Source organism: Oncorhynchus kisutch, unplaced genomic scaffold, assembly GCF_002021735.2.
Source record: "Oncorhynchus kisutch isolate 150728-3 unplaced genomic scaffold, Okis_V2 scaffold1776, whole genome shotgun sequence".
Lineage (NCBI taxonomy): Eukaryota > Metazoa > Chordata > Actinopteri > Salmoniformes > Salmonidae > Oncorhynchus > Oncorhynchus kisutch.
The window spans coordinates 3,257-25,312 of record NW_022263721.1 but is presented as its reverse complement, the minus strand read 5'-3'; the positions used below and the strand labels follow the sequence as shown (position 1 = coordinate 25,312).

Below are 22,056 nucleotides of genomic sequence, written 5' to 3'. Positions count from 1 at the left end.
ACAGACAAGACAAGTAAGTGCGCAGGTCATTATGGTCAATAATTGCTTAAAAAATAGCATCTAATTATGCCAATCTGTAAGTGGGGTTGTTAGAGAAGAATTTGATTGTCCGCCTTAACAATCCATTCTAGCACCTCATCGGGCTCTGAAAAAGGCTTCATTGACGATGCGTTCCATCTATTCCAGGGCACAGCAGAGGAACTTCATCGATTCCACTCCTTCATCAATACAAGCAGTGAACATCTGAATTTCACCCTCACCTGTGATGCGCATGAAACAAGTTATCTGGACATTTTGATTAACATCTCCTAACCATGTGTATGTGACGAATCAAATCTGATTTGATTTGATTTGAGTCACTAGAGTGCGATGAGCCAAGTAAAGCCCCCCCCCAGCCAAACCCTCCCCTAACCCGGACGACGCTTGGCCAATTGTGTGCCGCCCTATGGGACTCCCGATCACAACAGGTTGTGGTACAGTCCGGGATCAAACCCTGATCTGTAGTGACGCTTCTAGCACTGCGATGCAGTACCTTAGATCGCTGTGCCACCCGGGCATAACCTTTTTTTTTTTTACCAATTCTGATGGTTGTTAAAAGTGGGATTTTGACATTATAACCGTTATATCAACACACTCAGCACTCCCAACACCCCCAACTAACAATCTCTTTGGCACCGTAGACATCTAGTGACCACTTGATTCCATGTGACCAAAATGTAACAGGGTTATATTGGTGATTCCCCTTGCCACTTTATTGTTAAGCCAATGGGTTTTTGGTTTGAGTTTTGTCTTCACCTAATCAACATGGCATCTTATTGGCTGGTTTGCGTAGCTTGCTTACGAGGGGGGATGTTCCAGTTAGAATCGTCCCAGTGAACAAGCACCAAACCAGCGGTAAGTTGTTGTTTGCAAAGCACTGTACATCAAAAGTGATTTTTATACTCTCAAGTGATGATTTAAATGTACAATTTATATCAAATTGTTTGTAAATGTTATTCGAACATCACACATAAGATGCAGCGGTTTTTGGAGAATATTTGTTGTGCATTTTGTTGTAAAGAATTCCCGCCAGTATTAGCTAGCAACTTACTGTGTCTGGTGGGGGGGTCATATATTTTGTACAGTGCAGAGTTGGATGGTGAGCCGTGCATTGCATGACGTGCAATTTTGTGCTGTTCCTATCAGGTACATTATTAAAGATATTATATTGTAATTGTATTATTTTGGTAACTAGCCCAGTGAACAAGCACCAAACCAGCGTTCGTGAGTGCAGAGTTGGATGGTGAGCCGTGCATTGCATGACGTGCAATTTTGTGTAGTTCCTATCAGAATAAATCTACATGACTGGTGCTACACGTTGGAGTTCCGTGTCGATGACTGATTATACACAACGCAAGAAGAGTACTGTTACACAAACATTCCTGAGGCTGAGTCTCAAATAGTCGCCTGTCCCTTTTAATAGCCGGGCAATGGCACACATAGCAAATACACTTTGGGTCTAAATTAACTTGTTCTCAACTGCCCTCCAGGTTAAATAAAGAAGAAATAAATAAAAATACAAAAATGTAGGAGCAGTATGGACCTATTCTGTTCATGATATACATCTACATTATGTATTGTTACACCATGTAGCAGCAGTATAGACCGACATTAGCCGGCTACTTATTTAGATTTAGTTTGACTTAATGAAACTGCCTTAAATGTGCTGTAGTAAACATTTTTAATCGCACTAATCAATCAACACATTCATGTCTTTGTATGTCTCAATATAATAGTATTATTTTATTAAATCCATTTAAAATAATCTTTGTCTGAAAATGAAATATGATCCTCAACTCCGTTTCCCCTCCAGTCAGCAGACGGCGATGTGCGTCTTTCAGGCGACGCTGCCAGCGTGACGTATAATCTAGTGGACGGTTCTTCAGAAACAGCTCGTCAACCACCTCCGTAGCCTGCTAGACGACATAGCCGAAAGATTCAAGCTATTTATACGCTTTCGGTGTATATTTGCTACTGTGTTTTAGACACACTTCTATCGTATCTACTTGTTAACCTATTTAATATAATAATACGTTATTTTGTATTAGTCAGCTATAGTAGCTGGCTGGTTAAGTTAACCCTAGCCTAGTCGCTAATGATAGCTAGCTAGCGAACATCCCCGAACATGAGCTCCCTAAACTATTCCCCTCCTGTTAAAGAAGAGGAGGTCTGTTGGACGGAGGAAGAAGCTCTGGCGCTGAACATTGTCGTGAAAGAGGAGAAGAAAGAGGAGGATGTCACAGTAAAACAAGAAGTAGAGGGTGAGACTGTGAAAGAAGAAGCGAAATGCGTTTCAGTGAAAGAAGAGGAAGACCCGTTCAGAGTGAAAGAGGAGGAGGATGTAGTTTTTGGAGTGAAGGAAGGGGAGATTACTGTCACATTGAAAGATGAAGAGGAGGAGAAAGGAGATCTGATTAACACCAGTAAGTACTGCCTTAAATGTGTTTTTAACTTTGATATTCGGAGTTGGCTCGTCAATACCTCTTCAATGGAGGGGCAATAGGATGATGACTGATATGTCTAGAATCAGACGACGTAGGTTACCCCTTGTTTTCTCCATTCCGTTTCCAAAAAATGACTTAACATATATATTTGAGAAGGGTCTATATGCTGACCAGAGACTGGGGGGCACGGCATGTAGTGATTTACTACACACCGTGCCCCCCAATAGTGCCATGCGAGAGTTGGGTTGGCTACACCAAAGATTATGATGTACTGACAAGATGTCTCTCCGTTCTAACAAAGGGAGTCGTTGTCCACAAAGCTGCACTGCGGATTGTCTAGCTCCCACCTATCCTTTCTTTGGATTGGTGGACAGATCTTATTATTGTAAACTATTGTTTATATTCTATGAGGGTTGTTGTCGTCAACCGCCTGTATTCAATGGACAGAGATGCTAAGCTACTAGCATGAATATGCACAGCGATCTGATGACAACTCCTAGAGTGTTTTCTAACAAAGTTGTCGGTATGTCATGTGTCCACATAATAACTTAAGCGTTACTAAACTTCTGTTAGATCTAGTAAATCTTATGTAGCAAATAAGCCATTCATTTTGTTGTAGACCAAATTCGACACTTTCCACATTGGGTTGATAGTTGTTTCCACTTGGATACAACCTACTGTAGCCTACTGGCATGACCTAGAGAGATACAATCTACTGTAGCGAACAGGCATAACCTAGAGAGATACAACCTACTGTAGCCTACTGGCATGACCTAGAGAGATAAAACCACTTGGATACAACCTACTGTAGCCTACTGGCATGACCTTCAGAGATACAATCTACTGTAGCCTACTGGCATGACCTTCAGAGATACAGTCTACTGTAGCCTACTGGCATGACCTAGAGAGATACAATCTACTGTAGCCTACTGGCATGACCTAGAGAGATACAACCTACTGTAGCCTACTGGTAGACCACACTATCTAGAAAGTTTATCTGTATTTTTCGGAGCTGTCTACATACCACCACAGACCGATGCACGAAGACCACACTCAATGAGCTGTATTCCGCCATAAACAAACAGGAAAACGCTCATCCAGAGGCGGTGCTCCTAGTGGCCGAGGACTTTAATGCAGGGAAACTTAAATCAGTTTTATCTCACTTCTATCAGCATGTTAAATGTGCAACCAGAGGGAAAAAACTCGAGACCACCTTTACGCCACACAGAGACGCGTACAAAGCTCTCCCTCGCCCTCCATTTGGCAAATCTGACCATAATTCTATTTTCCTAATCCCTGTTTACAAGCAATAATGAAAGCAGGAAGCACCAGTGACTCTGTTAATAAAACTCTGATGCTTAGTTACAGGACTGTTTTGCTAGCACAGACTGGAATATGTTCCGGGATTCTTCCGGTGGCCTTGAGGAGTATACCACATCAGTCATTGGCTTAATCAAATCAAATCACATTTTATTTGTCACATACACATGGTTAGCAGATGTTAGTGCGAGTGTAGCGAAATGCTTGTGCATCTAGTTCCGACAATGCAGTAATAACCAACAAGTAATCTAGCTAACAATTCCAAAACTACTACCTTATAGACACAAGTGTAAGGGGATAAAGAATATGTACATAAAGATATATGAATGAGTGATGGTACAGAGCGGCATAGGCAAGATACAGTAGATGGTATTGAGTGCAGTATATACATATGAGAAGAGTATGTAAACAAAGTGACATAGTTAAAGTGGCTAGTGATACATGTATTACATAAGGATGCAGTAGATGATATAGAGTACAGTATATACGTATACATATGAGATGAATAATGTAGGGTATGTAAACATTATATTAGGTAGCATTGTTTAAAGTGGCTAGTGATATATTTTACATCAATTCCCATTATTAAAGTGGCTGGAGTTGAGTCAGTGTGTTGGCAGCAGCCACTCAATGTTAGTGGTGGCTGTTTAACAGTCTGATGGCCTTGAGATAGAAGCTGTTTTTCAGTCTCTCGGTCCCAGCTTTGATGCACCTGTACTTACCTCGCCTTCTGGATGATAGCAGGGTGAACAGGCAGTGGCTCGGGTGGTTGCTGTCCTTGATGATCTTTATGGCCTTCCTGTGACATCGGGTGGTGTAGGTGTCCTGGAGGGCAGGTAGTTTGCCCCTGGTGATGCGTTGTGCAGACCTCACTACCCTCTGGAGAGCCTTACGGTTGTGGGCGGAGCAGTTGCCGTACCAGGCGGTGATACAGCCCGACAGGATGCTCTCGATTGTGCATCTGTAGAAGTTTGTGAGTGCTTTTGGTGACAAGCCAAATTTGAGGTTGAAGAGGCGCTGCTGCGCCTTCTTCACGATGCTGTCTGTGTGGGTGGACCAATTCAGTTTGTCTGTGATGTGTACGCCGAGGAACTTAAAACTTGCTACCCTCTCCACTACTGTTCCATCGATGTGGATAGGGGGTTGTTCCCTCTGCTGTTTCCTGAAGTCCACAATCATCTCCTTAGTTTTGTTGACGTTGAGTGTGAGGTTATTTTCCTGACACCACACTCCGAGGGCCCTCACCTCCTCCCTGTAGGCCGTCTCGTCGTTGTTGGTAATCAAGCCTACCACTGTTGTGTCGTCCGCAAACTTGATGATTGAGTTGGAGGTGTGCGTGGCCACGCAGTCGTGGGTGAACAGGGAGTACAGGAGAGGGCTCAGAACGCACCCTTGTGGGGCCCCAGTGTTGAGGATCAGCGGGGTGGAGATGTTGTTGCCTACCCTCAGCACCTGGGGGCGGCCCGTCAGGAAGTCCAGTACCCAGTTGCACAGGGCGGGGTCGAGACCCAGGGTCTCGAGCTTGGAGGGCACTATGGTGTTAAATGCCGAGCTGTAGTCGATGAACAGCATTCTCACATAGGTATTCCTCTTGTCCAGATGGGTTAGGGCAGTGGGCAGTGTGCAGTGTGGTTGAGATTGCATCGTCTGTGGACCTATTTGGGCGGTAAGCAAATTGGAGTGGGTCTAGGGTGTCAGGTAGGGTGGAGGTGATGTGGTCCTTGACTAGTCTCAAAGCACTTCATGATGACGTTAAGTGAGTGCTACGGGGCGGTAGTCGTTTAGCTCAGTTACCTTAGCTTTCTTGGGAACAGGAACAATGGTGGCCCTCTTGAAGCATGTGGGAACAACAGACTGGGATAGGGATTTATTGAATATGTCCGTAAACACACCAGCCAGCTGGTCTGCGCATGCTCTGAGGGCGCGGCTGGGGATGCCGTCTGGGCCTGCAGCCTTGCGAGGGTTGACACGTTTAAATGTTTTCCTCACGTCGGCTGCAGTGAAGGACAGTCCGCATGTTATAGTTGCGGGCAGTGTCAGTGGCACTGTATTGTCCTCAAAGCGGGCAAAAAAGTTATTTAGTCTGCCTGGGAGCAAGGCATCCTGGTCCGTGACAGTGCTGGTTTTCTTTTTGTAATCCTTGATTGACTGTAGACCCTGCCACATACCTCTTGTGTCTGAGCCGTTGAATTGCGATTCTACTTTGTCTCCATACTGACGCTTAGCTTGTTTGATTGCCTTGCGGAGGGAATAGTTACACTCTTTGTATTCGGTCATGTTTCCAGTCACCTTGCCCTGATTAAAAGCAGTGGTTCACGCTTTCAGTTTCACGCGAATGCTGCCATCAATCCACGGTTTCTGGTTTGGGAATGTTTTAATCGTTGCTATGGGAACGACATCTTCAACGCACGTTCTAATGAACTCGCACACCGAATCAGCGTATTCGTCAATGTTGTCATCTGACGCAATACGGAACATATCCCAGTCCACGTGATGGAAGCAGTCTTGGAGTGTGGAATCAGATTGGTCGGACCAGCGTTGAACAGACCTCAGCCCGGGAGCTTCTTGTTTTAGTTTCTGTCTGTAGGCAGGGATCAACAAAATGGAGCCGTGGTCAGCTTTTCCGAAAGGAGGGTGGGGCAGGGCCTTATATGCGTCGCGGAAGTTGGAATAGCAATGATCCAAGGTTTTTCCCGCCCTGGTTGCGCAATCGATATGCTGATAAAATTTAGGGAGTCTTGTTTTCAGATTAGCCTTGTTAAAATCCCCAGCTACAATGAATGCAGCCTCCGGATATATGGATTCCAGTTTGCAAAGAGTCAAATAAAGTTTGTTCAGAGACATCGATGTGTCTGCTTGGGGGGGAATATATACGGCTGTGATTATAATCGAAGAGAATTCCCTTGGTAGATAATGCGGTCTACATTTGATTGTGAGGAATTCTAAATCAGGTGAACAGAAGGACTTGAGTTCCTGTATGTTGTTTTGGTCACACCACGTCCCGTTAACCATAAAGCATACGCCCCCGCCCCTCTTCTTACCAGAAAGATGTTTGTTTCTGTCGGCGCGATGCATGGAGAAACCAGCTGGCTGCACCGTCTCCGATAGCGTCTCTCCAGTGAGCCATGTTTCCGTGAAGCAAAGAACGTTACAGTCTCTGATGTCCCTCTGGAATGCTACCCTTGCTCGGATTTCATCAACCTTGTTGTCAAGAGACTGGACATTGGCGAGGAGAATGCTAGGGAGTGGTGCACTATGTGTCCGTCTCCGGAGTCTGACCAGAAGACCGCTTCGTTTTCCCCTTTTTCGAAGTCGTTTTTTGGGGTCGCCGGCTGGGATCCATTCCGTTGTCCTGGGTGAAAGGCAGGGTCCGCTTCGCGAAAGTCATATTATTGGTCGTACTGATGGTGAGTTGACACTGCTCTTATGTTCAGTAGTTCTTCTCGACTGTATGTAATGAAACCTAAGATGACCTGGGGTACCAATGTAAGAAATAACACGTAAAAAAAACAAAAAACTGCATAGTTTCCTAGGAACGAGAAACGAGGCGGCCATCTCTGTCGGCGCCGGAAGTACTCAATAAGTGCATCGATGACATCGCCACAGTGACTGTACTTACATACCCCAACCAGAAGCCATGGATTATAGGCAACATCTGCACTGAGCTAAAAGGCTAGAGCTGTTGCTTTCAAGGAGCGGGACTCTAACCCGGAAGCTTATAAGAAATCCCTCTATGCCCTCCGACGAACCATCAAACAAGCAAAGCATCAATAGGGACTAAGTTCGAACCGTACTACACCGGCTCTGACGCTCTACCAGACGAGTTAAAGTACTTCTATGCTTGCTTCGAGGCAAATAACACTGAAACATGCATGTGAGTACCAGCTGTTCCAGACGACTGTGTGATCGCGCTCTCAGCAGCCGATGTGAGTAAGACCTTTAAACAGGTCAACATTCACAAGGCCGCAGGGCCAGACAGATTACCAGGACATGTACACTAGGTCTATATTATTTTTAGGTGAAGTTATGGGCCAATTGCTATACACTTAGTGTACAAACCCTCATTGTCAGGCTGATGGTAAAGCTTGCCAAAGCTTGCCAAAGCTTACTGGTTGAAGTGTTGAAGAATAAAGTAGTTGATCTGTGACCAGTAACACAAATATATTAAGATTTAAAAAAGCCTTACAATTATAATCCAAAAGAAGTGTGAAGTGCACTCATAAGCAACCTGGAAATGGAGGCTATTTTTGCTGTCAGCCTATGAGAACTCCCCTGAGTTTTCCCCCACGGTGGTGAATTAGTGAATAGACACAGGACTTAAAGTGAGTTTCCTTGAGTAGCACTCCCGATATTGCACTTCATGGCTACGCTGTTGGCATAACCTTTTTACAGGGGATTTCCTCTGTTGTTGGCCTTTAAACATCTGTCTGACTTTGTTGTTTACACAGGAGAGAGAGGTGACTATCGTGGATCCTCTGGGGAGCCTCAACAACCTCATGATGCTGACGAGGCAGAGAAGAGTCTCTGCAGATCAGGACACCCCAAGAAAAACCAGCAGAGACCCAAAGGAAAGAAAACTCACCGCTGCTCTGACTGTGGGAAGAGTTTTGTTTTCTCAGGACAATTAAAATCACACCAGAGAACACACACAGGAGAGAAATCATATAGCTGTGATCAATGTGGGAAGAGTTTTACTACTTTTAACAATCTGATGATACACCAGAGAACACACACAGGAGAGAAACCTTATACCTGTGATAAATGTGGGAATAGTTTTGTTTCATCTGGCCTTCTGACTGTACATCAGAGAATACATACAGGAGAGAAACCATATAGCTGTACTCAATGTGGGAAGAGTTTTACTCAGCTAAGCAACCTGATTTCACACCAAAGAATACACACAGGAGAGAAACCTTATAGATGTACTCAATGTGGGAAGAGTTTTACTCAGTCAACCAGCCTGATATCACACCAGAGAACACACACAGGAGAGAAACCTTATAGCTGTGATGAATGTGGAAAGAGTTTTGCTACATCTAGCAATCTGACACTACACCAGAGAACACACACAGGAGAGAAACCTTTTAGCTGTGATGAATGTGGGAAGAGTTTTACTACATCTAGCAAACTGACTCTACACTACAGAACACATACAGGAGAGAAACCTTTTAGTTGTTCTCAATGTGACAAGAGATACTATGATAAATGTTCTCTGATTACACATCAGAAAATACATGCATGAAGGCATTGTATCATGATATCAATGAAATTATGTCACAATGTTGAATGTTTAACAATGTAGAAGGAGTATTTTAATGATGTCACAATGTAGAACCCTAAACGTTTGCCCCCTGTTATATTGATTTCAACATGATATGGATATTAGCCTCGGGGAAAATCCAGACTCTGAATTGAAAGAGTACTATTTATATGATTTAACAAAAAGTGAGTAACAAAAAAGTGCTGTCTTACACTTACCGTGTTGGTGGCCAACTTTAATCACAAGTTACACTTTAATAAAAATGTAGTAAGATGTTTTCTACATATTCTCCTCCAACCAGTGATGTACACATTATTCTCATTTATTCCGTGTGGTTTTTGAGCTGTTAGTTTTAACAGGACGTGCAACCTCATCTCCCTCCTCTCGGCACAATTGATTTCAACATGATATCGATGAGTGATGACAAATAAGTTTTGGGCTTATTTGTTTAGCGACCCCTACATTTAATTGCATCACTCCAAAATGTAGCTGACTGTCTTCTGCAGATTGTCCTCTAACCAGTGAGGTGAAGATATCTCCCATTTCCATGTGTTTTCTTTAGTTGTGTTAGGTACAACCTGATTTTCCCTCCTAATTGATTTCACTGATTTATTGCTACATGCCAAAACAACAGCGTTTCTGGTTCTTGTGCAGTACGTAAGATGCCTGTTTAAAAAATACAAGTAATATGTATTATTGTGGCAGATGGTTGTGTTTATATAGCTCAATTTATCACAAACTGTTTCTGCATATTGGTTATTGATTTGGCACATTTAAACTTTGTTTTGACATTGGGCTATCCCACCTAGCAAAATGTAATTGAAAAGACGTTGAGAAGAATACTGCCCGATGTCCAATATACGTTCGGTTGAAGTGAAAGTTGAGATGTCGTTTTTTAAATTCACTTGCAGCCTATACACATGGACGCAGTATAATAAATTGGTCTGTAATCAATTTGATTCGCATTCTTACATCACTCCAGTATTTCTTTGCGACTTTCAAACATCCCACTGTCGAAGAAGCATGTCTCAAATCACCTCATATTTCAAACATTCAGCCTGACAAAAGATACTTTTTTTTTTTTTTATGTATAGATTTTTTATTCCATGCCTCACCATTAAATTAATTATTGCCAATACATATTAACAAAGGGACATTTGGTTTTCATATTTACATTTAGTAATAAAAAAATATTTATGCAACCAACTGACAATTTTTGGGTACAATTATATTGACATTGTTATCCTGCTTTTAGAATATCATTGTTCATTCTCAGATGTGCCAAACCAAATGTACTAGAGCAAGACATTGGGGACTGGGCCCCGATCCAACAACATGCCTATCTAGTGAGCCCTGAAAAGAGAGAGAAGCTCTGCAGTGAGGTGGAAAGTTACTACGGATATTGCAGGAGTTTCCTCTTGAAATCAGACATGTCCGTGGTAAGGACAACTTGGTTGTTGATTGTCTTCAGGGGGGTGTAGTCAAAAGGTTTTTGTGTTTAGCCAGTGCGTTGCCATGGATCACAATTGATTTTGACTGCATGTTTTTCCGTATTGGAGATGAGTTTTGTTTGGGCTCATTCCAAGGGGACGAGAGTTCTAGAAGCTAGTGAGTTTTAGGAAGACGAGAGTTCTAGAAGCTAGTGAGTAAAAAAAAAAAATAGATTGTAGAAAAATATATATATTTAGAAATGTGTTTTTTCTTGTTTTTAATTGTTGACAGCCAGTAGACACCATGTTTATATTGTAGAAGGTGAAGCATTGTAGTTCATTTTAATATGAATTGGAAGTTGTTTTCTGTTGGTGGTGAGTAAACTTGTCCAACAAAAGTATAGGATATATTTGTTGTCTTAAGGGAGAAGTTGTTACAGGCTTTGGTTTTTCCATTTATGTTTTGAGGTTGGACTTTAGCACATATAGCTCGTTAGCACTGTGAGGGAATATTCTGTTAAACCTTACTAATGCATGTGTAGCAAAATATAATTATTTAAGCCGAGGCATTGGGCCTGAGATAGGTTCTTTACCAAACTCATATAACATAGAAAAGTCTGTTGATAGAGGCCTGTTCTAACTGTTCTGGGTGTGTAGAATGAACCCATGATGTTCAGACACTCAGCCAAGAATATGACAGAAACTGGCTGGTTCCTCTTGATCCTCCACAGAGTAAAGGTTATATCCTGCACACCAGTAACAGACTATTGTTTTGGAGCCTGTTTCTGGGGTAAGATTGTGGTGGAGAAATCAGAATTAGCTAAGTAACATAGTTAATTAAGATGTCTTATCTGCAGAATATGCTGATGAGAACTATTATTTCCTAATTGTAAAAAAACCACTCCATTATCAACTAGTCTTTCACTGTTTAACCTGAATAACATGAGTTGTGTCCTTCAAACTGTTAGACTGTTAGTCCATAATCATATTCTGCTACTTAGATGTCATGTTATGTTCTCTATAATGAAACATCACCAAGTGAAATAAAGTTGATAAGACTCTTAATATACATTAAATAAAAAATGAAATCATTAATTATCATGTTGCTCTCATGAAATGAACTAAATATTTGAATAATTGCAAGGATATGATTTGCATATTGGACATGGACCGTAAGAAATCCTGAATGTATTGAAATGCCTGGAGGGGATGTGTTAATTCATAACCCATCATTTATACTTGTTAATTCATAACCCATCATTTATACCAGTTAATTCATAACCCATCATTTATACCTGTTAATTCATAACCCATCATTTATACCTGTTAGTTCATAACCCATCATTTACACCTGTTAATTCATAACCCATCATTTATACATGTTAATTCACAACCCATCATTTATACCTGTTAATTCATAACCCATAATGTATACCTGTTCATTCATAACCCATCATTTATAGCTGTTCAGTCATAACCCATCATGTATACCTGTTCATTCATACCCCATCATTTATACCTGTTCATTCATACCCCATCATTAATACCTGTTAATCCATAGCCCATCACGTATACCTGTTAATTCATAACCCATCATTTATGACTTTTAGTTCATAACCCACCATTTATACTTGTTAATTCATAACCCATCATTTATACCTGTTCATTCATAGCCCATCATGTATACCTGTTCATTCATAACCCATCATTTATACCTGTTAATTCATAACCCATCATGTATACCTGTTCATTCATAACCCATCATTTATACCTGTTAGTTCATAACTCATCATTTATAGCTGTTCAGTCATGACCCATCATTTATACCTGTTCATTCATAACCCATCATTAATACCTGTTCATTCATAACCCATCATTTATACCTGTTCATTCATAGCCCATCATGTATACCTGTTCATTCATAACCCATAATTTATACATGTTAATTCACAACCCATCATTTATACCTGTTCATTCATACCCCATCATTAATACCTGTTAATCCATAGCCCATCACGTATACCTGTTAATTCATAACCCATCATTTATGACTTTTAGTTCATAACCCGCCATTTATACTTGTTAATTCATAACCCATCATTTATACCTGTTAATTCATAACCCATCATGTATACCTGTTCATTCATAACCCATCATTTATACCTGTTAATTCATAACCCATCATGTATACCTGTTCATTCATAACCCATGATGTATACCTGTTCATTCATAACCCATCATTTATACCTGTTAATTCATAACCCATCATGTATACCTGTTCATTCATAACCCATCATTTATACCTGTTCATTCATAACCCATCATGTATACCTGTTCATTCATAACCCATGATGTATACCTGTTCATTCATAACCCATCATTTATACCTGTTCATTCATAACCCATCATTTATACCTGTTAGTTCATAACCCATCATTAATACCTGTTCATTCATAACCCATCATTTATACCTGTTCATTCATAGCCCATCATGTATACCTGTTCATTCATAACCCATAATTTATACCTGTTCATTCATAATCCATCATTTATTCCTGTTAGTTCATAGCCCATCATTTATACTTGTTAATTCATTACACATCATTTATACCTTTTAGTTCATAACCCACCATTTATACCTGTTAATTCATAAACCATCATTTATACTTGTTTGTTCATAACCCATCATTTATACCTGTTCATTCATACCCCATCATTAATACCTGTTAATCCATAGCCCATCACGTATACCTGTTAATTCATAACCCACCATTTATACCTGTTAATTCATAACCCATCGATTATACCTGTTCATTCATAACCCATCATTTATACCTGTTCATTCATAACCCATCATGTATACCTGTTCATTCATAACTTGTCATTTATACCTGCTCATTCATAACCCATCATTTATATCTGTTCATTCATAGCCCATCACGTATACCTGTTCAGTCATAACCCATCATTTATACCTCTTCGTTCATAACCCATCATTTATATCTGTTCATTCATAGCCCATCATTTATACCTGTTCATTCCTAACCCATCATTTATAACTGTTAATTCATAACCCATCATTTATAACTGTTAATTCATAACCCATCATTTATACCTGTTCATTCATACCCCATCATTAATACCTGTTAATTCATAGCCCATCATGTATACCTGTTAATTCATAGCCCATCATGTATACCTGTTAATTATAACCCATCATTTATGACTTTTAGTTCATAACCCACCATTTATACCTCTTCATTCATAACCCATCATTTATACCTCTTCATTCATAACCCATCATTTATACCTGTTCATTCATAACCCATCATTTATACCTGTTAGTTCATAACCCATCATTAATACCTGTTCATTCATAACCCATCATTTATACCTGTTCATTCATAGCCCATCATGTATACCTGTTCATTCATAACCCATCATTTATACCTGTTCATTCATAACCCATCACGTATACCTGTTAATTCATAACCCATCATTTATGACTTTTAGTTCATAACCCACCATTTATACTTGTTAGTTCATAGCCCATCATTTATACTTGTTAGTTCATAGCCCATCATTTATACTTGTTAATTCATCACACATCATGTATACCTGTTCATTCATAACCCATCATGTATACCTGTTAATCCATAGCCCATCACGTATACCTGTTAATTCATAGCGCATCATTTATACCTGTTAATTCATAACCCATCGATTATACCTGTTCATTCATAACCCATAATTTATAACTGTTAATTAATAACCCATCATTAATACCTGTTCATTCATAACCCATCATGTATACCTGTTCATTCATAACTTGTCATTTATACCTGCTCATTCATAACCCATCATTTATACCTGTTCATTCACAACCCATCATTTATACCTGTTGGTTCATAACCCACCATTTATACCTATTAATTCATAAACCATCATTTATACTTGTTAGTTCATAACCCATCATTTATACCTGTTAGTTCATAACTCATCATTTATAGCTGTTCAGTGATAACCCATCATTTATACCTGTTAATTCATAACCCATCATTAATACCTGTTAATTCATAACCCATCATTTATACCTGTTAATTCATAACCCATCATTTATACCTGTTCATTCATAACCCATCATTTATACCTGTTCATTCATAACCCATCATTTATACCTGTTAATTCATAGCCCATCATTTATACCTGTTAGTTCATAACCCATCATTTATACCTGTTAGTTCATAACTCATCATTTATACCTGTTCAGTCATAACCCATCATTTATACCTGTTCATTCATAACCCATCATTTATAACTGTTAATTCATAACCCATCATTTATACCTGTTAGTTCATAACTCATCATTTAAACCTTTTAATTCATAACCCATCATTTATACCTGTTCATTCATAACCCATCATTTATACCTGTTCATTCCTAACCCATCATTTATAACTGTTCATTCATAACCCATCATTTATAACTGTTAATTAATAACCCATCATTAATACCTGTTCATTCATAACCCATCATGTATACCTGTTCATTCATAACCCATCATTTATACCTGTTCATTCATACCCCATCATTAATACCTGTTAATTCATAGCCCATCATGTATACCTGTTAATTCATAGCCCATCATGTATACCTGTTAATTATAACCCATCATTTATGACTTTTAGTTCATAACCCACCATTTATACCTCTTCATTCATAACCCATCATTTATACCTCTTCATTCATAACCCATCATTTATACCTGTTCATTCATAACCCATCATTTATACCTGTTAGTTCATAACCCATCATTAATACCTGTTCATTCATAACCCATCATTTATACCTGTTCATTCATAGCCCATCATGTATACCTGTTCATTCATAACCCATCATTTATACCTGTTCATTCATAACCCATCACGTATACCTGTTAATTCATAACCCATCATTTATGACTTTTAGTTCATAACCCACCATTTATACTTGTTAGTTCATAGCCCATCATTTATACTTGTTAGTTCATAGCCCATCATTTATACTTGTTAATTCATCACACATCATGTATACCTGTTCATTCATAACCCATCATGTATACCTGTTAATCCATAGCCCATCACGTATACCTGTTAATTCATAGCGCATCATTTATACCTGTTAATTCATAACCCATCGATTATACCTGTTCATTCATAACCCATAATTTATAACTGTTAATTAATAACCCATCATTAATACCTGTTCATTCATAACCCATCATGTATACCTGTTCATTCATAACTTGTCATTTATACCTGCTCATTCATAACCCATCATTTATACCTGTTCATTCACAACCCATCATTTATACCTGTTGGTTCATAACCCACCATTTATACCTATTAATTCATAAACCATCATTTATACTTGTTAGTTCATAACCCATCATTTATACCTGTTAGTTCATAACTCATCATTTATAGCTGTTCAGTGATAACCCATCATTTATACCTGTTAATTCATAACCCATCATTAATACCTGTTAATTCATAACCCATCATTTATACCTGTTAATTCATAACCCATCATTTATACCTGTTCATTCATAACCCATCATTTATACCTGTTCATTCATAACCCATCATTTATACCTGTTAATTCATAGCCCATCATTTATACCTGTTAGTTCATAACCCATCATTTATACCTGTTAGTTCATAACTCATCATTTATACCTGTTCAGTCATAACCCATCATTTATACCTGTTCATTCATAACCCATCATTTATAACTGTTAATTCATAACCCATCATTTATACCTGTTAGTTCATAACTCATCATTTAAACCTTTTAATTCATAACCCATCATTTATACCTGTTCATTCATAACCCATCATTTATACCTGTTCATTCCTAACCCATCATTTATAACTGTTCATTCATAACCCATCATTTATAACTGTTAATTAATAACCCATCATTAATACCTGTTCATTCATAACCCATCATGTATACCTGTTCATTCATAACCCATCATGTATACCTGTTCATTCATAACTTGTCATTTATACCTGCTCATTCATAACCCATAATTTATACCTGTTCATTCACAACCCATCATTTATACCTGTTGGTTCATAACCCATCATTTATACCTGTTCATTCATAACCCATCATTTATACCTGTTCATTCCTAACCCATCATTTATAACTGTTAATTCATAACCCATCATTTATAACTGTTAATTCACAACCCATCATGTATACCTGTTCATTCATACCCCATCATTAATACCTGTTAATCCATAGCTCATCATTTATACCTGTTCATTCACAACCCATCATTTATACCTGTTAGTTCATAACCCAGCATTTATACCTGTTAATTCATAAACCATCATTTATACTTGTTAGTTCATAGCCCATCATTTATACTTGTTAATTCATTACACATCATGTATACCTGTTCATTCATAACCCATCATGTATACCTGTTAATCCATAGCCCATCACGTATACCTGTTAATTCATAACCCATCATTTATGACTTTTAGTTCATAACCCACCATTTATACCTGTTAATTCATAACCCATCATTTATACCTGTTAGTTCATAACTCATCATTTATACCTGTTAATTCATAACCCATCGAGTATACCTGTTAATTCCTAACCCATCATGTATACCTGTTCATTAATAACTTGTCATTTATACCTGCTCATTCATAACCCATCATTTATACCTGTTCATTCACAACCCATCATTTATACCTGTTGGTTCATAACCCACCATTTATACCTGTTAATTCATAGCGCATCATTTATACCTGTTAATTCATAACCCATCATTTATACCTGTTAATTCATAGCGCATCATTTATACCTGTTAATTCATAACCCATCGAGTATACCTGTTAATTCCTAACCCATCATTTATACCTGTTAGTTCATAACTCATCATTTATACCTGTTAATTCATAACCCATCGAGTATACCTGTTAATTCCTAACCCATCATGTATACCTGTTCATTCATAACTTGTCATTTATACCTGCTCATTCATAACCCATCATTTATACCTGTTCATTCACAACCCATCATTTATACCTGTTAATTCATAGCCCATCATTTATACTTGTTAATTCATTACACATCATGTATACCTGTTCATTCATAACCCATCATGTATACCTGTTAATCCATAGCCCATCACGTATACCTGTTAATTCATAGAGCATCATTTATACCTGTTAATTCATAACCCATCGATTATACCTGTTCATTCATAACCCATCATTTATACCTGTTAGTTCATAACTCATCATTTATAGCTGTTCAGTGATAACCCATCATTTATACCTGTTCATTCATAACCCATCATTTATACCTGTTAATTCATAGCCCATCATTTATACCTGTTAGTTCATAACCCATCATTTATACCTGTTAGTTCATAACTCATCATTTATACCTGTTCAGTCATAACCCATCATTTATACCTGTTCATTCATAACCCATCATTTATAACTGTTCATTCATAACCCATCATTTATACCTGTTAGTTCATAACTCATCATTTAAACCTTTTAATTCATAATCCATCATTTATACCTGTTAATTCATAGCCCATCATTTATACCTGTTAATTCATAGCGCATCATTTATACCTGTTAATTCATAACCCATCGATTATACCTGTTAATTCATAACCCATAATTTATACCTGTTAGTTCATAACCCATCATTTATACCTGTTAGTTCATAACTCATCATTTATACCTGTTCAGTCATAACCCATCATTTATACCTGTTAATTCATAACCCATCATTTATGACTTTTAGTTCATAACCCACCATTTATACTTGTTAATTCATAACCCATCATTTATACCTGTTCATTCATAGCCCATCATGTATACCTGTTCATTCATAACCCATCATTTATACCTGTTAATTCATAACCCATCATGTATACCTGTTCATTCATAACCCATCATTTATACCTGTTAGTTCATAACTCATCATTTATAGCTGTTCAGTCATGACCCATCATTTATACCTGTTCATTCATAACCCATCATTAATACCTGTTCATTCATAACCCATCATTTATACCTGTTCATTCATAGCCCATCATGTATACCTGTTCATTCATAACCCATAATTTATACATGTTAATTCACAACCCATCATTTATACCTGTTCATTCATACCCCATCATTAATACCTGTTAATCCATAGCCCATCACGTATACCTGTTAATTCATAACCCATCATTTATGACTTTTAGTTCATAACCCGCCATTTATACTTGTTAATTCATAACCCATCATTTATACCTGTTAATTCATAACCCATCATGTATACCTGTTCATTCATAACCCATCATTTATACCTGTTAATTCATAACCCATCATGTATACCTGTTCATTCATAACCCATGATGTATACCTGTTCATTCATAACCCATCATTTATACCTGTTAATTCATAACCCATCATGTATACCTGTTCATTCATAACCCATCATTTATACCTGTTAATTCATAACCCATCATGTATACCTGTTCATTCATAACCCATGATGTATACCTGTTCATTCCTAACCCATCATTTATAACTGTTAATTCATAACCCATCATTTATAACTGTTAATTCACAACCCATCATGTATACCTGTTCATTCATACCCCATCATTAATACCTGTTAATCCATATCTCATCATTTATACCTGTTCATTCACAACCCATCATTTATACCTGTTAGTTCATAACCCAGCATTTATACCTGTTAATTCATAAACCATCATTTATACTTGTTAGAGAGATTAAAGTAGATGTCACGTGTCAAAATGTTGATTGATGACCCTATGTGAACCTATGTGAACTCTATGTGAACCCTATGTAGTGATGACGTGTGCATGTCTTCTGGTCAGGCAAGCCTGGTTAGGTGGGGGCTATGGGTTGAGTAAGGGTCCATTTGACAGGCCGTTAATGATTGATGACCCAAGCCTGATTTATGACCCTATGTAATGATTTATGACCCTATGTCATGTAGAAGGGTGCATGCCCAGGGGTGTTGTTGGGGTTGAGTAAGTGACCATGTGTCAGGTCAACCTGTTACTGTTTCTCACGGTTTGGGGTGGTTAATGCCCCTTATAAAGCGCCTGAACAATACCTGTTTAAGACTGTACATGATAACCCCCCTGAATATTAAACAAAAATGACACCTATGCCAATTTTAGGGATGTTATGCTCGGCTTGTCATGAACCCAGTGACCAAAGCCTTGAAGAAGTTCTGTGTGAAGCTCCAGAATGTTTTAAAGGATTTTTGGGTACGAGTGAGGGCCACATGTCTTACATATTCCACCCGGAGGATTCTACGGTAAAGATATTCACAGACCGTGGACCCAAACCCCTTTATCCTGCAAAACCTGGGAGTTTTCCCCCGGCTCTGGGGATGAGAGAATGGCTAAACATCAGGCTGGCTCTTTGTAAAATTGAACAGGTCCTGAGTGGTACAAATGTGCCAGGATATGCGTTGGAAGAACAGGTCTGCGGCCGCAGTGATCTCAAGGCTCTAAGAATTGCTTCAATGGACTATAGCCCTGACAACAAAGTGACAATTTTAGCCTGTGACCTTTATGATAAGTATAATGCTACAAAGTCTGTCAATTCTCCTGTAGCTTCCAGAGCACACAAACATGTAAACTTTTTTATTCCTGTGTTTAGTTTTAAATGGGTGGATTATCCAATTTTCATAACACTTAAGCTGGACATTCTCTTCCAAAATGGGGAACAGTTAAAGCGCTGGGCGAGGCTTTCCTTGAGACAGAGTCAAGACCAAAAGGCCCGACGGAGGATCTACCCCTGGAGTGAAAACTTACCAAGTGTTGATGGACCTAGCAAGAGAGCCTTGCCTTTTGAGGGCGAACTCGACACGGACAATGGCGGTTGGTTGCATAAGCTCCCAGGATCTGTAAGAAAGGCATCGTAAAATACCTTAAGAATGTAAGGATATAAAATGTATGTACTAAATATTTTGAATGAAATAAATGGTTTTAAAATCAGAATCTCACCACGTTATGAACTCTCGCGTTTGTTCACTCTTAGCGCAGTCTGTCCCTGAGAAAAAACTTGCGGAAAAAGCCATGTGCGCGCGTATGTGCGTGAGGGAGTTTTCTGTAGTGGCTGTGTGTGTGTGTGTGTGTGTGTGTGTGTTTCAAAAACAGAAAAAGGGGGGCGGGTTGTTTGTTAAAAAAATACCCTTGCAGTCGTTTGAAACCAAGGTTTACACTAGCCTGCAAAACAGATGCCTACCCCCCAACAATAATATTGTGTCTTACGACTCCTAATCTTAAAGGCCTTTCATAAAACTATTTTTTAGGTGGGCTAAAAAGTCATTCATCCCAGCGATGTCGAGACCAACCCACCCCCATGCATCTAGGTGCTAGCACCCCGGAGATTTTAGAAGATCCAAAAGGATCCTAATGTTTAGACACACCCAATACCATGTGTTTGAAATGTGTCAAATATACCATGGGCGGGGGTATAGCCCGAAAAAAACGACAAACCCCAAATGCTATGTAAAAATCATTCAGGGGTTTTTCTCTAGGTCGTAGGGTACAAAAGCGCTAGAAACCATGGGCAATGTTAGCAGCGTTTTAGTTCCGATGCAAACAGCACCTCCAGAAACTCCAAGAATCGTTATCGGACTGAAGCGTTAAAAAAGATAATCGGGGAAAACAGTCTAATGGATCTATCGCAAGGTGAGTTCTTGAAATAAATCTTTATTAGATTTGGTTGTTGTGGGGAATTGTTTGAAAAGCGTGGGATGTTATAGAAATATTAAACAATCATTAGGATCAGTATGCTTACCGTATAACAAGGCAATATTAGCTAAAGTGATTATAGCTTTAATATTGTCGAATGTTTTATAGATTCTGAAGCATTCACGCAGATACTCCGAGGTATAACTGAGCTCGAACCATCCAATGGGGCTCCGGAACAAAGTGCAGACAAACAAACGCCTACCCTGAATTGTAAACGTAAGTAAGCTCCAAGAATTCCATACATAAAAATATTTATACCTTAAAAACAAAAAGTGTGGGCATCTTATATTAAAAGTTATTTTATATGTTTACAGAGGACCTAAAGCCTAGAAGGTTAAACGAGGCCCTATGGAGCCTGAACGGTTTCTGCGAAGCATATGACTACGAGACAATTCTGCCCTACTCCCAGGATGTATTTACACAAAAGCAGCGAACAGAGACTTTAAACGGCAGGTCAACTCCCCTTGGCCAGGACAACGTTGTCCCCCATATTTCTAAACACCAAAGGATAATTAGTGCTCAGATCCACAGTTCCGCTTCACCCGAACAATTCTACTTGGCCGATATTCACGAGACGTCGTTCCAAGGACAAGGTATGAATCAATTATATATTATTATTTATATATATTATTATTTTAATATTTATATATTTTTTTTATGCCGGAATATGTTAAAACAAGGCCTAATGCTGTTTTTTTTTTGTTTTTTTTTGTTTTTTTCAGGCTCACCATCTACCGAACCTGCAGATGC

At 38.8% G+C, this 22,056-nt stretch overlaps 1 protein-coding gene across 1 annotated transcript; it reads left to right on the top strand.

The window, feature by feature from the left end:
* Positions 1 to 1,847: 1,847 nt before the first annotated feature.
* On the top strand, positions 1,848 to 11,562 carry LOC109875755 (gastrula zinc finger protein XlCGF17.1-like). Its single transcript, XM_031819011.1, has 2 exons — positions 1,848 to 2,462; positions 8,252 to 11,562. Exons 1-2 carry the CDS (start codon positions 2,165 to 2,167, stop codon positions 9,043 to 9,045), a joined length of 1,092 nt encoding a protein of 363 aa, XP_031674871.1. The 5' UTR covers positions 1,848 to 2,164; the 3' UTR covers positions 9,046 to 11,562.
* The last annotated feature ends 10,494 nt before the right edge of the window (positions 11,563 to 22,056 follow it).

Coding starts and splice junctions, on each gene's coding strand:
- LOC109875755 (XM_031819011.1), top strand. CDS start 2,165: ATGAGCTCCCTAAACTATTCCCCTCCTGTTAAAGAAGAGGAGGTCTGT. Junction 2,463..8,251: donor AGGAGATCTGATTAACACCA/GTAAGTACTGCC, acceptor TTGTTTACACAG/GAGAGAGAGGTGACTATCGT.